The sequence below is a fragment of the Dendrobates tinctorius genome, unplaced genomic scaffold, assembly GCF_039654945.1.
Source record: "Dendrobates tinctorius isolate UK_male_01 unplaced genomic scaffold, ASM3965494v1 ptg000006l, whole genome shotgun sequence".
Lineage (NCBI taxonomy): Eukaryota > Metazoa > Chordata > Amphibia > Anura > Dendrobatidae > Dendrobates > Dendrobates tinctorius.
The window spans coordinates 16,794,615-16,811,015 of record NW_027361674.1 but is presented as its reverse complement, the minus strand read 5'-3'; the positions used below and the strand labels follow the sequence as shown (position 1 = coordinate 16,811,015).

At 39.9% G+C, this 16,401-nt stretch overlaps 1 protein-coding gene and 1 long non-coding RNA gene across 2 annotated transcripts in view; one reads left to right on the top strand and one right to left on the bottom strand.

The window, feature by feature from the left end:
• Positions 1 to 847: 847 nt before the first annotated feature.
• SIX1 (SIX homeobox 1) lies at positions 848 to 4,980 on the bottom strand. The gene is made up of 2 exons (XM_073569770.1): positions 4,255 to 4,980; positions 848 to 1,643 (listed from the first exon to the last, which is right to left on the bottom strand). The coding sequence occupies exons 1-2, from the start codon at positions 4,812 to 4,814 to the stop codon at positions 1,349 to 1,351; spliced, it is 855 nt and encodes a 284-aa protein (XP_073425871.1). The 5' UTR covers positions 4,815 to 4,980; the 3' UTR covers positions 848 to 1,348.
• A 7,944-nt stretch (positions 4,981 to 12,924) lies between these two features.
• Positions 12,925 to 16,401, top strand: part of LOC141085623 (uncharacterized) — a 91,230-nt gene continuing 87,753 nt past the window's right edge. The window contains exon 1 of the long non-coding RNA XR_012231340.1: positions 12,925 to 13,108. This is a non-coding gene — a long non-coding RNA (uncharacterized lncRNA). The remainder of the gene's footprint in view (positions 13,109 to 16,401) is intronic.

Sequence of the window (16,401 nt, the reverse complement as noted above, 5' to 3'; positions counted from 1 at the left end):
TGGGTGTTATTTTCTGTGGATGTGGGGTGATAACTGAAGAGTCAGGAAAAATAAATAGGCTCAGCATTAACCTAAAATATGCATGCCACCTGGAGATAGTAAGGGCAAAATGATGATGATAATAATAATAAATTATAGTTATTGTTATTATTATTATTATTATTATTATTATTTACAAAAATAGATGAAAATTTGTAGTTTCAAGAAAGATAAGAACTCTGTCATATCCTGCTCAAATATATATTTAATTATTCTGATTGAACTAATTGCATTTTGGATTTGGAGAAAATTCTAGCAATGTCTGACATGGCCTCGCAGCTATTGCATGTACTGGGCCCAGCAGACGACCACCACATTATGGTTACTGCACTCAATCGTTTTCCAATACCAGTCAACAAGAAAGACATGGTGATATGTCAGCTATATTGACAGCTTTAGTGTATGCGCCTTGCCTTAAATTATATTGGCAAATTGTGCGACTAATAAGGACAATCCTCTTTATTTGGGCAGTGACAGATCAGCCTACAAGGGAATGCATTATTGGTTTAGATTTTTTTTCCAATGTGATAATGTAATAAATAAATAAAGAAATACATGTGCGAATATCACCAGATATATATATATATATATATATATATATATATATATATATATCAGGCCATTGATGTTTAAGGTTAGTGCTTTATATCTGTTTTAAATGACATGCTTTCATGTCTACAAGGACATAGACCTAAAAAAATGTTACCTAATGTGCGCAGTATCTTTCAAGTGTCGCAGTGACTTCTGATTTTGGACAAAAGACATCAGGCGCTATTCAATTTTGTTTTCTAATACTGTATTTTATTATAAACTACTTTGCAATCGATTTATACCACTAAATTGTGAAAAAAAAAATTGTAAACGTAACCTCCTCCAAACTGGTGACCTCGCACATGGTGAAGAGCATTCGGCCCCCAGAGATGGTTTCTGTGGGTTGTTTTTCCATTATTTAGGATTTTCTTGGGTTTTGGAGGAAAACAAAAAAAAAATACGGATCTTCATAAATAAAGCACAATAATAATAATAATAATAATAATGATAATATCCTGTAGTGTTATATCCTATGGAGCTCTGCAGGAGGAGGGGTCCTAGAGCCTCTGGCCTCAGCTTTGGCTAATTGCAGAAGAGCTATAGGGGCTTATAAGAGCATTCGGTGAACGTGGGGGGCATAGGGGGTCTTGTCATCAACAGCAATATAAAAAGTCTCTTTACATATCATTAAGTACCATGAGATGAGCTTTGTCTCGCTATATACAATCATTGTGCAGTCCACGCGTGTCTCCATCACAGTCCCTGTATGACCACTAGTTTAGGATCCTAGGTCCACCAAGCTGGAGGTAAGAGGTCCGAGAAGGGAGTCCTGCAGCTGGTGCTGGTGACTGGTCAGGCCGTGGCCGCCCTGAGAAGCCCCCAAAGCGCTCAGAGTGTAGGAAGAGCCCCCCGGGTGGCTGAGGCTGCCCTGCAGGAGGAGGACTGAGTTCTGGTCCGGACTCTGGGGGGGAGAAAACTCTTCTTCAGAGCTGGACATAAGAGATTTCCCTCCGTCCAACGGAGACAACTGGTTCTGTTTGTTGCTGGATGTGTTGTTGTTTTCTGTGTTTTCTCTGGAGAAGAAAAAATAAATATAAGAAGTTGTAGAAGAATATTAATGTGTATTGAAATCCAATTCATATTATCTTAACTAGACCTATCTGCCTGCCCACTACTAAACATGTGACTATCTATCTATCTATCTATCTATCTATCTATCTAATACTCATTAGATTGAGGCTTGAGAAAGGCTTAGTTGAGCCGAAACGTTGCCTTGAAAGACTAACTATGGAGTGCTGCCTCTATTTGGAATGAGTATTGGATATTGTGGATGAAAACTGGACTTTTTGTCTGGGGCTGTGCACCCGAAGCTAAGTACTGTGCTGTTTCCTTTTTTCTAATTATCTATCTATTTATCTATCCCATATCTATCTATCTAACTCTCCCATATCTATCTATCTATCTATCTATCTATCTATCTATCCCATATCTATCTATCTATCTATCTATCTCATATCTATATATCTATCTATCTAACTCTCCCATATCTATCTATATATTATCTATCTATCTATCCCATATCTATCTATCTCATATCTATCTATCCCATATCTATCTATCTATCCCATATCTATCTATCTATCTATCTATCTATCTATCCCATATCTATCTATCTATCTATCTCATATCTATCTATCCCGAAAATGTAGGTGCAACACCTGATCTGAGTGTACTTGTATGTATTATGTATACGCCTCCGAGTCCTCACATCTAAAGCTCCATGGAATAAATGGCGCTATAATAATAATAATCTCAGGCAAGATCAGACCTCTAATAATATGTAAAAAAATGGAGGCAGCACACCAATACAGCAAGTTAGAAAAGTATTTAATTACACATAATGGTTATTATTGGTTAGTAAATGTTTTCTAACTTGCTGTATTGGTGTGCTGCCTCCATTTTTTATCTAAATACCTGCCAGGTAGTATCCGTCTCTCGATATTTCGCATGTATCAGCCATCTTTACTAGAAATATTTCGTGCTTAGTTAAAAAGAGTTATCTTTATCTTTTAATTGGGAATATATTTTAGACCAAATCAATTAAGATACTTTAATAAACAGGTGATTGCCAGTTAAATAGATACATAGATAGATAGACATGGAGAAATATGAATGCAGCAGTGACAATGTTTGGACGTGATGATTCTTGCAGAGCATATAATTCCTCCTCTCCAGCTCTCTGCAGTGACTTCTCCTGTCTTCTCTGTACACGTTGTATTCTGTATATTCTCTGTATTCTGTATAAGTTGTATTCTGCATTTCATTTTACTCTGTATTATGTATACTTCGTATTTTGTATAGTCTCTGTACTCTGTGTTCTGTATACTTTGTATTCTGTATATTTAATGTACTCTGTATATTCTCTGTATTCTGTATATTCTCTGTATTCTGTATATTATATATATATTCTATGTACTCTGTACTTTGTATTCTGCATATTATCTGTACTCTGTATATTCTATGTACTCTGAATTCTGTACATTCTCTGTATTCTGCATATTATAAGTATTCTGTATATTCACTGTGCTCTATATATTATCTGTACTCTGTATTCTGTATATTCTATGTACTCTTTATATACTCTCTGCATTCTGTATATTCTCTGTACTCTGTATACTCTATATATTCTCTGCATTCTGCATATTCTCTGTATTCGGTATATGTTCTATACTCTGTATTCTGTATATTCTCTGTATACTCTGTATATTCTCTGTACTCGGTATATGTTCTGTACTCTGCATATTATTTGTATATTCTCTGTATTCGGTATATGTTCTGCACTCTGTATATTCTCTGTACTCGGTATATGTTCTGTACTCTGTATTCTATATACTCTCTGTATATTCTCTGTACTCTGTATATTCTCTGTATACTCTCTGTATCTTCTCTGTACTCTGTATATTATCTGTATATTCTCTGTATTGTGTATATTCTCTGTATCTTCTCTGTACTCCTCTGTATATTATCTGTATATTCTTTGTATTGTGTATATTCTCTGTATCTTCTCTGTACTCTGTATATTATCTGTATATTCTCTGTACTCTGTATTCTATATACTCTCTGTATATTCTCTGTATTCGGTTTATGTTCTGTACTCTGTATATTATCTGTAGATTCTCTGTATTGTGTATATTCTCTGTACTCGGTATATGGTCTGTGCTCCGTGTCCTGTTTCTGTCTTGCTCCAGTCACTCACATGTGGAACCTCCTATCCACAGATCAGGTGTAATAATCCTATGTGTGTGAACAGCGGCCTGCCAGCCCCAGCAGCAGAGTGTGCGGTAAGTTAGGAGCCCCCCAGCCCCCACAGTCACCCCTTGATCTGTGAGTGCCCTGCTACAGCTGGGGGGATGCAGCAAGCGGCAGATCATTGCTGGGAGGACCGCTCTGGAAATGGACGACCCTGCGCTCCTCATGCAGCAGATCTGCTTAACCTCCTGTGTGCTGGACAGACTAGTGGTCAGCATCACCCCATTCCAAAGCACGTGTGGCAGCAGGAGATGATGGGGATTCTTTGTCTGGGATTTTTAGCAGACAGATGCGGGGGTTTGGGATTCGAGGGCTCAGGCTTCTTTTAACCTGAAGCCTGTGCCTGACAAGTCCCCTTCCCTTGGAGCGCCTTACCTTTCCTTGGCTTCTGCAGCTCTGTCCCTTTGCCTCCTGTTTTTGAACCAGTTGCTGACCTGGGTGGTGGTGAGTCCAGTGGCCTCTGCCAGCTCCCTCTTCTCCCTGGGAGAGGGGTAGGGGTTATGAGCATACCATTCCCTTAGGACCCCTCTAGACTTCTCCTTAAAGCAATAACTTGTCTCTTCACCATCCCATATGGTTCTTGGCAAAGGAAATTTCCTCCTCACCCGGTATTTGCCCACTGCCCCAAGAGGTCTCCCCCTGAGCTTCTCCGCTTCCACATAGTGAGCCTTCAGCCACAGCTGCTGCAGTTTGGGGTGGTTGTGTGGGGAGAACTGGTGACTCTCCAGGATCTTGTAGAGTTCTCTGAAGTTCCCCCTGTGGAAGGCGACCACAGCCTTGGCTTTCAGGACGCTCTCATTCTTGTGGAGGTGATCACAGGCTGGCAGGGACCAGAGGAACCTGCCCAATCTCTCCAGGTTCCCCCCTTGCTGCAGAACCTCGCAGACACAGGCCACTTGCTCCTGGGTAAAGCCGAAGGAAGGCAGCATAGACATGGCTCAGTGTGCTGGAGACACAGCCAGAAAGCTCGGTGTGTAGGAGCTCCACATACACTGGAGCAGTGATGCAAGTCACAGAGGGTACATCCAAGGAACCCACCCGAGGACGCAGTGCTCAGGGCAGGGGATGGAGCTGCTGGAAGTTTGTCACTCTTCTGGTAGAAGCCTCCTTAAAGCTCCACACTGCTGCACACCCTGATTGGCTGCACATATGGGGGGCAGGCTGCAGAGCAAGGAGCCCAGGCTGGAGGGTGGGGAGGGCAGGGGTGATGCTGCTGCCCTTGGGTGGGAAGAGAGAGAGAGGAGGGGGGTAGACACGCCAGGGCCTTGCAACATGAGACCCTTCTCAAGTATCACCTAAGGGGACCCAAGACTCATCTCTGCACAAATCAATTATAACAGCAGAGCTCTGTGGGAAAGAAAAAAAATCAAAAAATGTCATTGTCCAGTTCAGGTGAGTTGGTATTTCATTACCTTAATGCTTGCTATGAATAAAATATGTGCTGATGAATAGGGATGAATTATTAACCAGGACAGAGCCAGCATGGGGAACATAGGGGCTGCATGCATATCTATAGCTAGATACAGATTTGTCTATAGCTTTATAAGTGATGCATAATGTGTGTATATATAGTGTGTGCATACAGTATGTGTGTATATAGAGAGAGTGTATTGTGTATACAAGAATCATAAATATATACACACACACATATCTGTGGTTGTGAGAACTTCATGCTAGTTTTTCCTGTAGAGCCATGCTAATAAGTATCTTATCTAATATTTTCTACTAAACAATACAACAATTCCTGGGCAAAAATTCCTTGTATTGCCTCTTCTCCCTTTGGTCTAGGATACCAAGGCATTAAACACAAGGAGTTCCCAGTCTCATTATGTTAATCCTCATTTGCACACCTTACTTGAAAGCAATTATTTAAAAAAAAAAAAGTTCCTTAAAAACAATTAGGCTTTTGTAAACAAAGGTAATAATGTATTGTTGGTAGCAAGGGAGGCAATAAGAGGAGAACAATGGTCTCAGATAAGAGAACACAGAGGTGCTGGGAGAAGTGGATATTATCTGTAATTGTCTGAAAGGACTAAATGGCCATTTAACTACTTTTCTTAGGGAAGATTGTCCACACTTAACAGGTTGAGAAATCAATATTTATTCGTGCTATTATTAAATCAATATTTACAAACACTGACAAAGATGCAGTACTTATTATAAGGCCACGTTCAGTATTTGGTCAGTATTTTACATCAGTATGTGTAAGCCAAAACCAGGAGAGGAACAATCAGAGGAAAAGTAGAAACCAGTCACCACTTCTGGATTTATCACCCTCTTCTGATTTTGGCTTCCACATACTGACCGAATACTGACCGTGTTCATGTGGCCTATGGTGTGCCATTGGTGACTCAGCAGGATACATAGCATGTAGCCAACGTTTCGACCTCTTCATGCTAGAAATCACCTAGTCATCTATGTACAGCAGGGATAGCAGCTTAGGTAGTCCTGAAGTCTTCCAGGAATTAGCATATATCCTGCCCCCTTTAAAGTAACAGAAGATTTTCTAGGATTCCAGGGAAGAATCCCTATTTTGGGAGGCAGGGGCTGGGGGCTGTGAGGTCTCCTCTGCGCACTTGTTCCAGACTTTTGGGTATGAGCTGAGTCCGGGGCAGGTTTAGCAGTCGTTCCTGTGCCACAGCTGCCTTGTCAATAACCATCATCTGCTCCAAGAGGGCACATTCCTGCCCCTTCCAGGAGGGCATTGCTGGGCCCAGATCCCCCCCATCTACACACACTGCAGAGATGCCTACACTTTATACAGACTGATACTATACTATTATTACATTCTGTAGGCTTCCTTCCAATACGTTACAAGTACTTTATGTGTGTATATATATATATATATATATATATATATATATATATATATATATATATATGTGTGTATTGCGATGGTATAACAGTATATGCATCCAATTTCTAATTATATGCTTACAAAAATAATGTTTCACAATCTGAGGAACTGCTAGTTTCTTACCATCCTGCCAGTTTCATTAAAAAAAAACCTTTTAATATTTTGCCACAACCAAAATTCGCAATCAATAGAAAACATTTAGAAAGTATTTGGCACGCTGGTAAATCCAGTTTTCACTAATGCTGCTTGTGCAATGTTGGCTGAAAGATGCTGCATGATAGAAAAGGATACACAAGGTGTAAATGCATTCTGAAAATGGAAAGTCCAAAAGTCTCACAATGCAAATAAATCATGCAAGGCAATGAAATATGCATGCAACATATCATGCATCTGCCAAAAAGCAACGATAATGCACTAACAATTTATATACATAACCACATAATACTAATATACATTCACATATATTTATGCAACTATGCAATAAAAACATGCATGTTCTCATCCAGAATGCTATTATAGCACCACAAACACAGTGGCAGGGGTAGGCATATTTTATTTGTCCAATACATAATGGGATAGTATCGACAGAGATTAATCAAATATTCATATTTTATTAATGCTGCCCCCAATACATACATTATATACATATACCGCTTAAAAAAATAAAGGGAACACTATAACATAGGATGTGGTATTTTAGTGTTCCCTTTATTTTTTTGAGCAGTGTATACAGTATATACTGTTTATGTGTGTGTGTGTGTGTGTATGAATATATATATATATATATATATATATATATATATATATATATATATATATATATATATATACACATACTGCTCAAAAAATAAACACTTAACACAATGTACTAGGATGTGTTCCCTTTATTTTTTTGAGCAGTATGTGTGTGTATATATATATATATATACACATATATATACTGCTCAAAAAATAAAGGGCACACTTAACCAACACAATCTATTAGGATGTGTTCCCTTTATTATATACGCACACACACATATTGTATTTTTTATTCTTTTTCCTGCTGCACATAGCCCTGTGCAACCCTTCTGAATATCCATAGATGCAGATGATATGGTGTATCTGCAGACTATGCTAAAAATACCCCCAGCCCACCACAGAGGACACTAGAGCGGCCTAATTAGATGTTGAGCTCCTGGAGCAGATTATTTATCTCTTGGCCATTCCCGTACATTGGGTTGGGTAACCCAAAACCAGTCCATTAGTAAATGAGCTTTGTGTTTGAAAGGTTTTTTTTCCTCCGTCTTCCCAACCACTTGCAGTTCTGAAAACTAGATCACATTTCCTTATCTGTAGTGGGAATCTGCAGGGTGACACCCGATCTGCTCTCCAGCAGTGGTGCATTGCCCACCAGCCAGGCCTGTGACATAGGCCGCCCTACACCAAAACAATAAGCACTTGTATTTTCTTTCTAAATAACCTCCTCAATCCCTTAAGATATATCTGTAGGCTGCCGGTGTCCTGGAATAAAAATAATACAGCAAATCTATAAACTAGAGTGGACGCTTTAATGAGCTGGAGGTAATTACTAGGTAGGCACCTGTATAAACAGAACTGAGGAGGTGATTGAAGGAAAGCTGTGGCCAGAAGCCTCCTCAATTTGTCCTGGATGACTTGGAGATGCTGGTGCCATTGTTCTAGATGCTCTTCACAGCCTGAAGGCAACTGGGATGCTGCTCAAGAGATTAGTGCTAAGGTGTATTAGCAGGCAGGAGAGAGTAAACTTTATGTCACCTTCTTAGCCTCTGGCCTTAATTGTAAAAATTTTAATACTTGCTCAACAATTCGATTTGCAGAGAATTTTTAACATTAATAAGGGCCTACATTTTAATAAAATGGTGCTCAAATACTAGAAGTAGGACCAAGCGCAATTTTTCAAGTAGGCTTCACTCCTGCCAAAGTTTGCAGAGCTGGGAAAGGCCCAGTGGAGCAGCCTACGGGCGCTTCTTGTCCCTGGCTCCAGTTGGCGTTCTCCTTTTGTGTATCATTGTCTAAGTTGTAGAATAGTAACAGCTACACACAGGAGGACACTTTATATGATGAGATATCCAGGATTTGTTCTCTTCCATAGTGGCTAAACTAAACCATTCCCTCTGCACAAACATGACCATTGGGGCACACCAGCAGAGTCTGGATGGGTTAGAATTTTAGAAATCCGTAGACTTTGGTCATCATTTCTTTATACTGTAGCTTTGTAACTCTTCATTGTGATTCCATAATGTGTTGTGCTAAATGGAATGCACAGCTGTGCCATCATTTTACAGGACAGAAATATTAGACCTGAGTAGTGAAGAGCGAGTATACTCGTTGCTCTGGTGTCCTCTGAGTATTTTGATGTGCTTGGAGATTTAGTTTCTGTCAACGCAGCTGCATGATATGTGGCTGCTAGACAGCCTGAATACATATGGAGGATGCCCAAGTGTATTCAGGCTGTCTAGCAGCCGCAAATCATGCAGCTACGGCGACAGAAAGTAAATCTCCGAGCACACCAAAATACTCGGAGATCACCCGAGCAACGAGTATACTCGCTCTTCACTACTGATTAGTCAATTAATTGTTTAATACTCATGAATACATAAATATGACTAGGAAATAACTAGTAGCATCCTCTCTGACATAGTGGTGATTTATAGAAAGCAGGATAGTACATCTATGTTACAAAGCCTTAGGCTACTTTCACACATCAGTTTTTTGCCGTCAGGCAGGATCCGGCTATTTTTAGAAAAAATGGATCCGGCATAAATTTTGGAGAACTGTAGAAACGGATCCGTTTTTTTGCTGGATCCGTCTAGCAGGTTATATCTGTTCCTGGGGGCTGGCCAATTGGATCTGAGCATGCGCAGACTTAAAAAAACCGGATCCGGTGGCTGGATCCGTCTTTTTCTGGATCCGGCGCATTCTGGCGCCCATAGACTTTCATTGTAGCAAAAAGCTGGAAGCGCCGGATCCGGCGCTTCCGGCTTTTTCGCCGGAGACAAAAAACGTTACAGTAGCCGTTTTTTCCAGACGCCGGAATGAGACAAGTTGCCGGATCCGGCAAAAAACGAATGAAACGCAATGCCATCCGGCACGATCCGGCGCTAATGCAAGTCAATGGGGAAAAACTGGATCCGGCATTGCATTTTGCCGGATCCGGTTTTACAAAAAAAAGCCGGATCGCGCCTGAAGGCAAAAAACTGATGTGTGAAAGAGGCTTTAGTACTGCAGCTCAGCCCATTAAGGCCTGTTACCCATCACCATCATTGAACAGTCCTATTACTGAGTTCAGTTTATACCCAATATCCATAATATTATGTAACATAGCATGTATGGGAGATGCATTTACAACTTGCAAAGGACAAGTGTTATGTTGTGTCCTTTTAAATGCCGTAATAAATATAATTGGCCTTAACAATTAGGACATAAATAAAAAATAGAATATTATGCACATATAATTAATTTAGTGGCCATTTAACCACATTTTCTTGTATCGCTGTGTTCCCATATACCAAAACGCTGCTTTTGTACTGCTTCGGGTTTTTTTTCTGCAGGTGTCTACACCATATACACAATAGCAATCTGCTCTGATCATTGTGTTTTTGCTGCATTTTCCCCTTTTTTATGCATTTTTTGGTGCAGATTTGAAGCACCATTTTTGTAATATCATTTTTAGTGCAAAATATGCTGAGATTCTGCACTTATAAATGCAACTGCATTTTTTACATTTAGTTTTTTACCTATGGGGAAAAAAAGCACCAAAAATACATAGTTAAATGCAGAGTGGGCATGAGGCCATGTTCCCTTATGTAAATAAAAAAAACAATTGCTTTTAATTTTCTGCAGGTGACCACATCAAAATAAGCAGTAGCAACTTGCTCTGATTATTGTGTTTTTTTAATTGAATTTTGTTTTAATACACTTTCCCCCTATTTATGCCTTTTTTGGTATAGATTTGAAGCCACATTTTCTATTGGTTATTTTAGTGCAGACTGGATGCTGCGCTTAAAATCTACCTTTTTTTTTATGAGTTTTTATAGGAAAGAAAAAAAAACGAGACTCACCAAATAATGAACAAGGGCACGAGTTTTCATATGATCACATGCAATTTGCTTGAAATGTTAGAAGCAGAGGATTTTCTGCAAAAAAAAAAAGAATTCAACAGAAAAAAAATGCAGTGTTTATGCTCTGTGGGAACATGGCCCATATCTGGTATCACTTTGCTCCACACACTCAGTATTTGGTCAGTTTTTTACATCAGTTTTTAGAAGCCAAAATCAGTAGAGGAACAATCAGAGGAAAGGTCTAAGGCTGTGCGCACACGCTGCAGAATCTGCTGCGCATTGATCCGTGCAGATTTTGCAAAATCCGCAGGTCAAAAGACCTGCGCTTTTTCTGCGGATTGGCCTGCGGTTATGTCCTGTGGTTTATCTTCTCCACAATGGAGGAGATGGTAAATCGCTGCGGAATCCGCAGAAAGAATTGACATGTCAATTCTTTCTGCGGATTAGAAACCGCAGCAAATTCCGCAGCATCTGCACTGCGGTTTTTAATTCCCATTGGGAATAATGCTACTGTACACCGCAGCAGAAACTGCTGCGGATCCGCAGGGCCAAATCCGCTGCGGATCCACAGCAGAATCCGCCCCGTGTGCACACAGCCTTATAGAAACACGTCACCACTTCTGGATTGATCACCCACTCCTGGTTTTGGCTTACAAATACTGATGGGAAATACTGACCAAATACTGACCGTGTGAACTGGGCCTTACACAATCTATATTCCTGGTGGCTCAGTGGTCAGCCTTGCAGCGCTGGGGTCCTGGGTTCAAATCCCACCAAGGACAACATCTGCAAGGAGTTTGTATGTTCTCCCCGTGTTTGCGTGGCTTTCCTCCGGGTACTCCGGTTTCCTCCCACACTCCAAAGACATACTGATAGAGAATCTAGATCGTGAGCCCCAGTGAGGACAGTGATGATGTATGTACAGCGCTGCAGAATAAGATAGCGAAATATAAGCAAAGCATAATAAATAATCATTCACACCTGAACCTGCAACAAAATATGTTTCTTTATTAGATCTATTAGATCAATTCATGATCTGTTCCATCAGGGATAAAAAAAAAAAACAAAGTCTATTTTGCAGCCATTGAGATCTTTTCATAAATATCTGCAGGCACAATGCATTCAAGAGACACGCTCCATGGTCATTTTAACTGTTTAATTACTGGTCAAAGAAAAACCCCTCCAGCAGTAAAGGAAGGAAGAATTTGCCCTTGCAGGGTGAAGTCTGCGAGCTAATTTTCCTCGGAGAGAAGGGCTGCTGATGGTAATAGTATGTGACACTAAATAAACAGTTAACTTGGCTAGGAAAGATGGAGTTAATTATGCAGTGAACTTCGCTGAATGCCCCTCTATGAGGCGTATATGTTGTGACTCCCAGCATAGGGGCAATCACAGAGTGTGTGTGAGGGGGTGGGCTGATTTTCTCCTGCCTGAATTGAGGGGTAGGGGGGTGACCCCACAATCCATGGCGTAGAGCGTGATGTGACTGCGGCTCAGTCACATTAGAATAAAACTCATTTTTGTTGACTCTCTAGGAGAAAAATTCAGCTCCGGCTTGCCCTCCAGTAGACCCCTCAAATCATTTTTTGTGGTCACACCCTGTCTCAAAGCAGCAAGCCTAAGAAAGAAAGTCAAATTCTGCACTTTTTCGCAGTGGTTGTAAAATCCTAAATTACAGGCCTAAAAGCCACAGCTATTCTGTCTCTGACCCAAATGTTGGGGGACCCTGTTATCTGCACCCCTGGAAGCTAATAACTATTGTTTTTGCTGCTATGTTTGTTTGTTTCATGTTCTGTGCTATTGTTATTGCTTATTACATGTAACTAATTATACAGTAAATCTGTTGGGAGATATTAGCTATTTGTTCATCCCTTTCCTCCTCCTCCTCGCTCCCAATTTTGGAATTTTCTTTTTTGTTTCCTTTTATTCTCATGATATCTGATTCGCTTAGATAAATATGCAAACAAATCTAAATTTTCATGGTAACCTAAAACTATCCGCGCCCCCCCATGAGATCTTGCCATTAGAGGTCCCATGCTGCCCCTCTCCCTGGGTCATTACGGTACTGCTGGTCTCTAATCAATCCTAATGCAATGGCAATTGGAGTCTTGATGAAGGCAGATCAAGTTTCTTGTAATGGGCCTACCATATTTTCCTAGAGCGCCTTATTTAACCTGAGATGCCAGGGGGACGAGTCCTTTTCAGCTTCTGATTACTTCAAGATGTCCCTCTCATTTGGAATAGAACACTGACAAAATAATGCCAAAAAGACAAGATGAACTAATAGAAGGTAAACAAGGAAAGGGAATATAAAGATTAAGAGAACACGCAGAATGAAAAATATTTATATACAATGTTTAGTTTATTGTTTATTTAACTTCCACATATGAATTCTAGTAAATGCAGGATGCACATGTAGAATCTGTTCTCCGTCTGTACATTGCGATGAATAATAATAATAATAGAATTAATGAATCCGGTCTAAAAAATAGAATTTTACGATAAACAACATACAAATCATTTTAAGATTGCGATCAGTTTACGCCTTTTTTTTTAAATTTATGCATTATGCACTTTATTTTTTGCAAGTCGAGTAAATGTTCTGCCGGGTTTCTTTTGGTTTCTCGGGATAAAGTGATTTGTAACACGATACACAAGTCATTTAAACGTCCAAGCCACGGTACTCTTTAAATAAGATAATGCATGCGAATTACGTTAGAAAGTGCCGCAGACAAATTGGATCTCCCAAGTCCTGAAGGCCGGACAATGGATTCCTGGGGAATGGATTTGAAGCTCTTTCTGTCTGCTGGGGAAAAAAAAAAAATAGTGTTCATTCACTTAGTGTTAAACTAGGGTTATGTGTTTTACAACATTTGTATACAATTTCTAAAAAGTTTTTGAAACCAGCACACATTTTACATCCACTAATAAGAAATGAAACCCCCTTCACCCAAAGGATATAAAGAGATAAAATGAGGAGAAGTCACAACCGCAGCTTGGTACAAATCAATGCAATAGATTTTTTTGGGCAGGATCTACACAGCTATAGCCAGATATATATTATTTTATTTACTCTTACTTCATAGCATATTCCCTGCTGCACTTTACAGACATTAACAGCACTGTCCCCATTGGGGCCCACAATCTAGATTCCCTATCAGTATGTCTTTGGAGTGTACAGAAGGAGGAAACCCACCCAAGCCCAAACATACAAACTCCTTGCAGATGTTGTCCTTGGTAGGATTTGAATCCAGGACTCGTCTGCAAAGCAACAGTTCTAACCACTGTGCCACCGTGCCGCCCAAGGCCATGGAGTGCTATGTTCCCATCCTACAATTTGTATGTAGCTACTCCATTGAATGCTGTATCACTTAGGGAAGCAACTTTTTAAGAGAATATATCAAAGCTTTTTCGCACAAAAAGTGGCAAAAAACCTTTGAAAAGTTGTAAAATTTAGGTGCAATTTTAGCGTTATTACACCAGTTTCTCTAAGCTTTGCCAAAATTGGTGGAGCTGGGGTAGATCGGGGGGGCATGGCGTCACAGCTCATCTAATTAGTGATGAGCTATGGCGTTCCCTAGGCCAGAAAGTAAGATTTATTGAGTGGTGTACGGAGGCCACTTATCAGATGATCCAGATTCATGAAGAGGTATAGCATCCGACTCCACCATGGCCCCTCATCGAGACTGGTGGTAAAATTCACCAATCTTGATGAATTGGGGCCACAGTATCTAGAAATCTGTGTTTGAGCCCTAATCCTTGAGTCATTTCTTAGCCCAATCCATCCTGTGCAAAGATTTAAAAAGGGCAAGAAGTAGGCACCGTTTGCCAACTCTTCAGATTTAATGTATTTTTTTTGTTGAGTTAGGAGTTTTGTGCATAGAAATGTATAATTGAAGCAAATTTTCATGCTTGAAAACATTTTGTATTCTCTAAATTGGTGAACAATTATTCTGTGGTAGAGTTCATAACATATCCACGATATATGGCTCAGATTTTAAAACCCAAATCTACACATTTTATTTTGTCTTCTGCAATATAAATACATGATAAAATATTGGCTGTATGCAATCACCACTAGGGGGAGCTTAGGAGTTTATTGAATACAGACGTAGACATTAAACTCCGTATTTAATTGGTTTATGCTCAGCTCATCCTGGTACAAAATGCAGGCAGTAAGAATAGCACACAGCTGTGAGAGGGGATTTATATGTGCAGCTCGGGTTTTTGGACAATTCATGTTGTTGGGACTCATTGATACACGTGATTACTAAATAATAATGATTTCAGGGGATAGGAAGAAAAAACATAAATGCTGCAATGCCCAGAAACCAACATTACCATAACATATTTAGATAATGATAATTTAGCTATGTTTCCCCTAATATTGACCTTTGTTCTCACAGTATGTTTTCTTCCATTTGGTTTTATTTCCACAGTGGCCAAATGTTAATCTGTAATAGATTGGTCTTTCTGGGTTACATTTTTTTTTGTAGGGGGTTTACATTAGTTTTTCTCATTTATCTCAAGAGTGCTGCAGCATCAAAAACCACATGTTAAAACTGTGATTGTGGTTTTACATACAATACCGCAATGCATTTTTTCCGTAGACACGGATATTTCTTGAGGATTCTCCCAGAATATATAGTGGAGACCAGCTACATGAGAACTAGGAGTCCTAACATTGTAAGCACTCTTACCAGTTACTAATAGTAAAGGATCTGAAACTCAAAATCCAGTCCACAATGGCGTTTTTATTTTTTGCAATTTTTACCCTTAGGCCGGGGTCACACTTGCGAGTGTGATGCCAGAAACTCGCGCAAGTCTCTCGCTTTAATGCCCGGCGCTGCCGCAGGCACTCGGGACCGGAGTGTGCAGCTGCCTAGAAATACATGCAGCCACAGCTCCGGTCTTGAGTGCCGGCGGCAGTGCCGGCTATTGATGTGCGAGTTTCTCGCATCACACTAGCAAGTGTGACCCCAGCCTTAGTATGATGCATGTTTCTGTTTGCAGTCTCAGAAATTTCCTTTAAATTTTTTATTTCTAAAAATGGAATTAAGACTCTCATTGCAGTTCCAGGACATCTGCGCTCAGCACATTTAACTGAGCCAAACTGCACTCAGAAATGTTGTAGACAGCAGTGAAAATCTCAATCAATGATTCTGCTTTTTTATGTCATTACCTTCTGCGGTTGACAGAGGGCGCTGTACTACAGACAAAGAAGGTCACCACATAATACTGTTCTTTTGTTTATTCATGTCTGGCCATATGTGCCATTACCTGGAGCTTCTACCGCCTGACATTTACAAAACTGACTATTATTAGCCTCTTTGTTTACCAGACTGATGCATAGAAAACACTGGTGGACATTCAAGACCACTCATAGCTAGCACAGGTCGCCCCAACATTATTTTAGATTTATACAAATTATTAAAGCTTTTAATTTATTTTTTATAATGTAATTTATATGACACGATTCCATGTTATACTTCACTTTCATGCAGAAATAATAATGCATATATAAATAATACCTGTAAAGCTGGAGTCCCCCAGACATCCAATTCTATAAGGAGGCATATGGAA

Bases quoted from the DNA above. Each gene is read 5' to 3' on its own strand.
- SIX1 (XM_073569770.1), bottom strand. From the start codon at position 4,814: ATGTCTATGCTGCCTTCCTTCGGCTTTACCCAGGAGCAAGTGGCCTGT. The intron at 1,644-4,254 runs GTAAGGCGCTCC...TTTCTTCTCCAG, and splicing joins GCTGCAGAAGCCAAGGAAAG to AGAAAACACAGAAAACAACA.